Consider the following 9226-nt stretch of genomic DNA (forward strand, 5'->3'; position numbering starts at 1 on the left):
ATCGAGCTGAAAATCGAAAATCAACAAGAATTTTGATGAGTAAAATTAAGTAGAAAAATCGAAAATGAAGATGTATAACATAGAGAAGTGCAATTGAATAACTAAGTGAATGAGAGAAAGGATGAAGATTGATTGAAGCAACGTTGAATTGAAAGAATAATGATAGAAATAAAGTGAAGAAAAAGTAGACTGAAAAGAGAGGAAACATATAGAATCGTAAGAAAAAAAGACATAATTACCCTTCACCTAACATATTACACGCATATCAATGGGTCCGTTGGATGGTTATATATCGACGGTGGACAATGGTTCTCATGGTTCTCATGGGAAGAGGGTTCTCATAGGATCCTAAATCTATATATATATATATATATATATATATATATATATATATATATATATATATATATATATATATATATATATATATATATATACACTAGATTTAATACCCGTACGATGCACGGCCTATTGTAGTGTTCTATCGTGTAAAATATATAGTATTTATAAATTGTACAAAGTCTATAATCTAAAATTCTTAATATAAATTATTTTAGTAACTCTTTTCTTAGATAAATTGATACACTCTCCTATTCATCTAACTACATTTTTTCATTATTGTATTCCATATATTCTGAAAATTTTAACAATTTGAACGAATAACAATGGATTAATTAAAGGTGCAAAAATTTGTATAGTTTCTTTAATATTAACACATTAACCGCGTTACCTTAAATTTCGAATTTAGGCACATTGTAGTCCTAAAAATAGTTGATTTTTAATGGGTTTCTTCAACTTTGGGCAATAAAATCTTTTATTATACTCTCTAAGTCCAAATTATTTGTTTATCTATTTTATTTTAGGGTGGTCTCTCATTTATTTGTTTATCTTTTCATATTGAAAATATGTTTAATGGTTAATTGAATCATTCAAAAGCATATGTAAACAAATGATCGGGACGAAAAGATATTGAAAATATGTTTAATGGTTAATTGAATCATTCAAAAGTATATGTAAACAAATGATCGGGACGAAGGTTCTATAATTATAGAACATTTATACTATTTCCTTTGATTTTAAAATATAGTAGCCTAGATGACTAAAAGATGGGATTATTCCCATCAATTATTCCTATCTTAAAAGGAAGCGAGTAGTAATTTTTAAATAATCGTATCACTGTAAAGCTACAAAAACGAACTAAGAGGAGCAAGTAAATGTATGTTCATGCATCACTAACGTGGAAGTCAAAATAAAATTGATTTAGTGATAAAACATTAGTCTATATAATTTACATCGTGTCGTTGCCTTACTCTTAAATATTCTCACATGCTTTGTTCCTGAAAAACTCATCGTCGAGAAAAAAAAGTTTTTTTTTTTTTTTTGACAACGATAAACTTTTATAAATAAAATAAGTCTGTAGGATACATTTAAAGTACAAACAAAGAGGTATTAGCAACCCCAAAACTACCTGAAAACCAAGTAACCGATGAAACTGAACAAGTACTCGCAACCGAAGAAAAAAGACGACCTATCTTGAACGGCGGATGGTAATGGGCGTCAAACTCAATTAAATGAACATCCTTCCGCTTCATCCTCATAGTAGTAGAAGCATTGCGGGTGGACCTGCAGAAAGAGGCTGAAAAGCCGGCAGAGGTCAAAGACCTTGTCTTCGAAGTGGCCAAAACAGTCTCCTTTCGGCATTTGGAGCGGCAATCCACAATGCGTCCCTTCTTGCTAAGCGAAGAATCCCTGCATTCCTCCTTGCTAAGTGAAGAACCCCTGAGAGCTGCAAACTTAAACTGGACCAACGAGATCTTAGTAGCATAAGGAGAAAACGAATTAAGGCGTGTCTTCTTATCGACCTTTAAAATGGCCTCCTCCTGAACCAACTTAACACTTTCAGCCTGTTCAACATCAGCATGTTTTAAAAAAATCTTCGGTGTAGGAGAAAAGGTGGGAAATTCTGTTGTCCCATAAATTTCATCATGGGGAGTTCCCGTCTGGATGGTTTTTGAGGTGAGGGCGCGGACCCTCATAAAAGACATGGACCTTGGGTGATAGAAACCCAAATTTTTGTCGTGTAGCAAATTTTCGTATTGTTGAGATGATATATTTAGTGCATTATGAGGCCGCTTCTTGCTGGTGAAGCGGAGTTGTGGTGATTTTGAGTTAATTTAGGAGGACTGACTGACCTCAGAATCCTTCACGGTTTCATTAGGCACCCTGCTACTCTTGGAATCCTTAGGTACCGGTGCTGGTGAGGTAATGGGAACATAATCAGAAGCCAACACTGGACACACCAAATGCTTCTTGTCTTTCTTTTCACTGCCAGAACCCAACTGTGATGATGCACAACTAGCCTCGTCCATAATCTCCACCATATCTTCCTCTTTACGGTGGAGAGGAGAACCAACTTTTTGACTTTGGGGAGGAAACACCAACACTTTCCCTGCTCGAACATCATTTGCATTCCACGAGTCAACAATAACACGCTTACCATTTTTGTTAATAGCTAGAGACTGTCTGACATCCTCCAGCTCTTGAATAATATCTTTATTATGAGGTTCAGTCAAGCTTGCCTCTTCCAAAGTTGTATGAGCTTCCGAAAATCGGTTTAATTTTTTAAGGGCTACTGCCTTGCGAAACAAAGCTTTAGCATTACGAGGAAAGAAATTTAAGACCATAGAACAATAGATCAACGCTTCCTCAAAACCCAGGAGCTTATTAGCACATGCTGCTAAATTTAAACACAAAGAAACAACGAGTGATATGATTGAGTTTAAATCAAGTTCAATTTTATCTTTAAGAGACAAACAGAGCAAACGACACGCGGTATCGTAACAGGCACCTGCCTGACCAAACTGCTGTTGTCGAAAAAGGTGTATTTATATGTATGTTAGGTGTTTGAAGTCCAACAGAAGAACTCTCTTATATTTAGTGTATGAGACAAACACAAATATGTTCCACGGTTACATACCTCTTAACTCTTATCTTATATCCTCTTCCTATTGCAAAACTCATCTGATTAATTTTAAATATTTTTTAGTCTTTAAACAAAGTTGGAGTCTCTATAATCGCTCGAAAAAAGCTTTCTTTATTAATATAGAAGAAGATAGATAGATAGATATAGATGATTTTTTTTTTTTTGCCTACTGGAAATTTTGAAGTGCTGTGTCGCGTGTCCGTGTTCGTATCCGTGTCCGTTTTCGTGCAACCTAGCCCGCTAGCGAACCAAACGCGCCCTTAATAAAACACCAGTCAAGGCGCCAACCTAACCAAGCTATATGCCATACTAGTTTTAAGCCCGTGCAACAAAATTGCACGGGTATAGTATATTTTTAAAAATAACGTATCATTTATTTTACTATAATAACTATGGAGTACTTTTTATCATAAAGTAAATGCATAAATATTGAAAACTTAACTACGTTCGATAAAATGAAATATTTTTTAAATTAAACTTATAAAAATACTCGTTTTTATGAGCCATATACTCCATGTCTATGATAAATTTCAACAATAAGTCTCCTTTATATCTGTTTCAACAGTAAAATAGGTCAAGTATTATTTTGCATGTGTATATAAGACAAATGTATATTGCTTATACACATGCATTCTCCTTTTATTTTATTTTAACTACTTGGCTCATTTTAAAATTACAACGGATATACCCATTATATATAAATGAGAATTTGTGAAATTTCATTATAACTTTTATGCATACATTTGCCCACATAAGAAATCAATTTAAATGGATTTACGTTAAATGGATTTACGTATCTAAGTAAAAAAAATGGTTCGACAAATTTGGCCCATAAAGAAAGTAAGAAACCTAGCCTAAACCCATATAAGTAAAACTACCCACTAATATAATCCATCGCCCCAAATATACCACTCTTCAACGCAACTCACATCCCTCTCTCACTCTGTCTCCCCCAACCTAAACACATTGCCGCCATTAAATTCGATTCTATAACTACATCCTTAAATATAAAAATTATTTTGTTGAGGTGTATAAATATAAAAATTATTATAAATCAAGTGATGATTTCTTTCTTTTTGCATACGGTAATTCCAAATTTTTTTATTGATATTATTGTACAGTATATGTTAATTTTCTTATTAACATTTTTTTACAGTTTTATTTTTCTACAAAATTAGCTTTTTTTTTTCTTTTATTCCAAGCAAGTTCTTCATTTTTCTGGTAATTTATTTTGCTATTATAACACGTTCTAAGTAATTGTGATTTCATGACATATATAACAATTGAATCTTTTTAAATTTGTTATTAAAGATCCAATCTTTTAAATCTGTTTCTTGTTTTTTAAAGATTCAATTTTTTAAACTATTATTTTGATAAAATCCCTTGATTAAATTTAGATCTAGAAAATTAGAGAATATTTAAACTTTAATTAGAAGTATATTTGATTTCGGTTGTTTTCTTTCAATAATTAAAGCATTTTGATTTCATAGTTTTTATGGTAATTTTTTTAAATTACTTTTTTTCTGCCCTCATATTCACTAATAAGTAATCTCTCAATTTAAGAATAGACATTTGAATAAGATGAATTAGAATTAATTAGAATAGGAATTGAGTTGGAGAGAGGGTAATTAATTGACACAAAAAACATGGGGGACCCATATAAATTATACTCCTAAAACTTATCAACCAATGAGAAGCCAAAGAAAAACCTGGCTTTTATACTACTTAGATTCCTCCAGACCTCCATTAATATTCGAAAAAGAGCAGTAGAATTGAGACAAGTGCAGCAACAATGGCAGCAGAAACAGCACCATGTTTCTCAAGAAACCGATTCTGGATTCTAAGACATGGCAAGAGTATCCCTAATGAACAAGGCCTCATTGTTTCTTCTATGGTTCTTTCCTTTTTCCTCTTTACTTTTCTGCTAAAGATTCAATCTTTCGTAATCCGTCTTATATTATTCATATCTATAGGAATTTCAATTCTATTTTCGCCTCCATATGTTTAGTGGGTGTATCGTGTATGCAGTGGCGGAGTTAGGATTCGGAACCCGGATTATAAAAAAAATTCAAACTTTTAGGCGTGTGAATTAATTTTGTAAAGTTCAAAAATTTTAGGGGTGTATGTTTGTTTCTTTTATTTAAGAATCAAGATCTTAATTGTCACCTCCAATTGTTTTTATTGTTGTTACTTGACAATGAACAAGGTACATTCATCACTAAAAATAGGGGAGTTACAATTTGATACCCAAATCACGCAAATATTTGCAAATTGAGTTAGTCTTGTGTAAGGCGGTATAGTTATAAACGGATTCAAACACAATCTTATTAGTGGGTAAACGTGGTTACTAAGAGGACCCGTTTTACGATAAATTTGTGTCGCGTTACACAAGTATTTGTGTTGCAAATTATAATGATGATGCATGTTTTTCATATGATCAAATCAATTTCTGTGGTCTATGTGATACTTTGGCTAATCTGTGATTCATTTATGTCACTAAGGAAAATGGGATTCTTCCAGAATATCAGTTAGGGTCTGAGGGTGTGGCACAAGCCCAGTTGGCTGGAGAAAAATTTCTAAAGGTACTTATGCTTCTCGAAATTTCAGTTGCTATATGATTTTATGAATTGTCTATTGATTTACTCTAGTATTTGCTGTATTACATTAATCACAATTGATCACTGCTGCTGAACCCTCTGATTTGATGCTTAAGTCGGCATTGTTGTATTTTGATCTTTATAATTTATATAATGTGATATGCTCCGAAGTTCGTTAGCTGCACATAATTCTGATGTTGGTGTGATGTGTGATGGCAACACACATTCTGATGTTGGCGGACTTATATTCCGTATTAATTTGCAGAAGTTCTTCACATCAGAAAAATTAACTCATACATGTGTACAACCTCCACCTCAAATTTATTGTCCCCATTTGACTGAGTATTCAAATACAATTGTGTAATGCCTGCAGGAGTTGAAAGATGCTAACATCGCGTTGGAAAATGTCCGCATTTGCTACTCTCCCTTTTCTAGAACTGCTCATACTGCTAGAGTGGTTGCATCTGTGTTGAATATTCCATTTGAAGGTCCTCAATGCAAGGTTGGTTTTACTTTAGCAATTAGAACACTTGTAAAAGTGAGGTTATATAGACATTGGATATCTGTTGTATTGCTGTTGTGTAGAGTGAACTGCATCACACAAAATATTGAGGATTACAATAAATGATCTCTGTATCTCCTGTATCATGTATATTTATTCAAGCAAATGTGTTTTTAGCAAAACTTCTAGAGTTCATTATCTAGTTTAGTCACGTTCACATAGACGTAATCTTAATTTTCTTAAGCTGAAATGTGAGCATGAGCCAAGTTGATTATGTAAGGATATAGCTCCGCTGCTTGTGTTTGCCTTTTGCGTTAATTGTGACGTGAAGAACCAATTGATCTTATTTCTTATGACTGAGATATGATGGACAATTTGTTAGTTAAAGTTGTGGTGGACATTGCTTATGGTCGCAATGGAGGCTCCTTTTTTTAGCATCTGGCTTGTAAAAAAGTATAGCTTCTTGATTACGTCTCAGACACATCCACGCTCGCCAATTTGTTCTGACAGTCAAAATTGCCTTTCACGAACCCTCTTTCAAAATTGACTCTGTATTCTATATTCTATTTGTTGATGTTACAAAGGTTTCTTGATGTAGGCTTTTGAAGATATCCGAGAACGCTACTTTGGTCCTTCATATGAGCTTTCTTCTTATGAGAGAGTAAGTTCCATTATTCATGGCTCTTGTATAGTAGTACCTCCATTCCGATAGGTTGCTTACAAATTTCAATTATATGGGTCGGGAAAGTGTAAACAACCTATTGGAATGGAGGGAGTAAATGTCAGGTCTCATAAATTCTAATGGACAAGTTATTTAGTCCGTCTCTTCTTTTTTCTCTTTTTTCCGGTGGGGGTGGAGCCAAGTGGAGTTTGGGTGTAGCATCTCTTGCACTCTCACAGTGCCGTAATCGTCGATACTATAATTTTCATGGAATGAGGAAAAGTCAAGCTAAAACTGAATATCTGTTCTTTAGTTGGAAAATAAGTGCCAATGTCCTGGAAAGGATACTCAGGACTCAGGAGAATATTAAATTTTGTTCTATATTGATACAGTCAGTATAAATGCTCACATATATAGATATGGATGGAAAAATCTAAGATGTTTTTTGCTGCAGAAGAAAATTACCCCAAGCCGCATCTCTTAAATAATTAGACTAGAGGATGGTAAAATGCTGTAGATGATAGACCTGTACGTATAATATGAAACATCACAATTGACCAGTACATTTATTGTTCCAAATCTTGTTGGGGTCAGCATTGGTACTAGTAATTCAGGAATTGGGTTTACTGCTCTCATTTACGCATATGATAAGTGGTCTTAAATTCAATGACATGCTGCAATAAAGATTGCTGATCTATAGGGTAATAGTGTAGCTTGATGTGTAAAAGAAGTAATTTGCAAAGCTCAAGTATTGTATTCTTTCTTTATCTATTTGCTTTCCCCTGATTTATCTGTCTACCTCTAGTATCCAGAGATCTGGGACCTTGATGAGAAAGATCCGTTTGAGCAGCCTGAAGGTGGAGAAAGTGTAGCTGATGTTGTTTCACGTCTCATAACTGCCATTGAACAAATAGAGACGATTTATGAAGGGTACTGTTTAATCTTATTTCTCTTCACAGTACTTGACATTTAGTTGCTTGTAACATTGTGACTGTAAAACCTGGTAAAACTGACTAGGCCTATATGACATGACGCGAATGACTAATCTGGAACAAAAAACTTAACTACGGTTGATTGGATCTGACCCCGACCAAAAAATGATCCAAACCCTAAAGGCTTGTTTGGATAGCAAAATAGGAGGGAAAAGAAAGGGAAGGGAGAATAGATTATGGGTGTTTGGATACATTTTCCCTCCAAATCTTTCCTATGGTGGAGGGATTTTGATTTGTCTCGGAGGAGGGAAAATGGATCCCCCCTTTCATTTCCCTCCACACTCGTTTGCTAACCAAACAAGGGATTTTATATCCCTTGCTCCCCCTTCCCTTCCCTCCAAATCCCCCAATCCAAACAAGCCCTAACTGATGTTTAATTGTTTGGCCTATCCGATAACAGTGCTATTAAAATGAGCTGAATCTGTAAAGACCTGTCCTGATCTAGTTAGGAATGTCTTTATCCTTAACATCCATCTGTTTTAGTCATATTTTTTCAGATTTTTATTTTGACTCATCTTCTCATAATAAAAAGTATGTTCCCTTTTTGCAGGTGTGCAATTTTGATTGTCAGCCATGGGGATCCTTTGCAAATGCTACAGACAGTTCTGAGTGCTGCTAAAGAACAAAATGAATCTAATTGCAGCAATTTGGGTTCGAGACTAACAGCAGTTAAAGTTCCTTCTGTCTTATCAAAGCATCGGAATTTTGCTCTGGAAACTGCTGAGCTCCGAGCGGTAATTTGAAACCCACCCTAGGTCCATATAATTATAAGCTATTTAGGTATGTTACTCTCTATTTTTCAGACTGTATTGCTGCAGTTTGATTATTTTCCCAAGACAGTTAAGAGATGTATTTAGGCACTGGTAGCTGGATATTGTCGTGTTAATAGCAATTGAATGCTCATTCACCTCATTGGAATTTGCAATTGTTGATGAGATTGAAACCAACTATCAAATGTTTTCTACATTATATTCCCTAGTAAAGAAAGAAATGAAGTGTTCCGTAGTCTGCTTCTTCCAATATAATTTTATCCTTTTTTAATCAACTTCCAATGTAACTCTGGCTCTTACGAAATTATACCAATTAGAACCCTATTTAATAGACCTTGCGGAATCGATCCATCTCAGTAACTTTCTCCGAGACTCGAATAACCTGTACCGAATTTACCCCGAGCACGACCCTTTCCGAATAACCTTACTCTAGACCTGACTTAGACTCAAGCGTGACTCGAAATCTGAATTGACCAGATCCGACCCATAAATCCCAACTCAAATAATCCCTTGTTGCATGTCATTTGTAAAGAAATAACTCAATTATTTTTGTTAGTTTACCTAAAAACAGAAGAAAATAAATACACTCACATTCTTAATTGCATTGTTGATTATCTGTGATGTAGCTGAGTAGTTGAACTAAACAAAAGATTGTTAGACTGTTACTCCTTCCACGAGTCCACGAGAACTCGAGGAGAAGAGCACAAAGAAATTACTGAAT

General features: G+C 34.3%; 2 protein-coding genes across 2 annotated transcripts; one reads left to right on the top strand and one right to left on the bottom strand.

Annotated features, from left to right (window-relative positions):
* Positions 1–1422: 1422 nt before the first annotated feature.
* On the bottom strand, positions 1423–2684 carry LOC141600869 (uncharacterized). Its single transcript, XM_074421126.1, has 2 exons — positions 2193–2684; positions 1423–1799 (listed from the first exon to the last, which is right to left on the bottom strand). The coding sequence occupies exons 1-2, from the start codon at positions 2682–2684 to the stop codon at positions 1428–1430; spliced, it is 864 nt and encodes a 287-aa protein (XP_074277227.1). The 3' UTR covers positions 1423–1427.
* Positions 2685–4530: 1846 nt separating this feature from the next.
* On the top strand, positions 4531–8743 carry LOC141599588 (metal-independent phosphoserine phosphatase). The gene is made up of 6 exons (XM_074419655.1): positions 4531–4877; positions 5485–5565; positions 5954–6082; positions 6681–6743; positions 7549–7673; positions 8286–8743. Exons 1-6 carry the CDS (start codon positions 4776–4778, stop codon positions 8476–8478), a joined length of 693 nt encoding a protein of 230 aa, XP_074275756.1. The 5' UTR covers positions 4531–4775; the 3' UTR covers positions 8479–8743.
* Positions 8744–9226: the final 483 nt, after the last annotated feature.

Source organism: Silene latifolia, chromosome 9 (assembly GCF_048544455.1).
Source record: "Silene latifolia isolate original U9 population chromosome 9, ASM4854445v1, whole genome shotgun sequence".
NCBI classification, from domain to species: Eukaryota; Viridiplantae; Streptophyta; class Magnoliopsida; order Caryophyllales; family Caryophyllaceae; genus Silene; species Silene latifolia.

What these genes read in the sequence shown, in the direction of transcription:
- LOC141600869 (XM_074421126.1), bottom strand. Translation starts at nt 2,684, where the DNA reads ATGGTCTTAAATTTCTTTCCTCGTAATGCTAAAGCTTTGTTTCGCAAG. An exon ending in AAACCGTGAAGGATTCTGAG is followed by an intron (nt 1,800 to 2,192) that starts GTCAGTCAGTCC and finishes TCGTTGGTCCAG; the next exon opens with TTTAAGTTTGCAGCTCTCAG.
- LOC141599588 (XM_074419655.1), top strand. Translation starts at nt 4,776, where the DNA reads ATGGCAGCAGAAACAGCACCATGTTTCTCAAGAAACCGATTCTGGATT. An exon ending in CTGGAGAAAAATTTCTAAAG is followed by an intron (nt 5,566 to 5,953) that starts GTACTTATGCTT and finishes TAATGCCTGCAG; the next exon opens with GAGTTGAAAGATGCTAACAT. An exon ending in AGCTTTCTTCTTATGAGAGA is followed by an intron (nt 6,744 to 7,548) that starts GTAAGTTCCATT and finishes GTCTACCTCTAG; the next exon opens with TATCCAGAGATCTGGGACCT.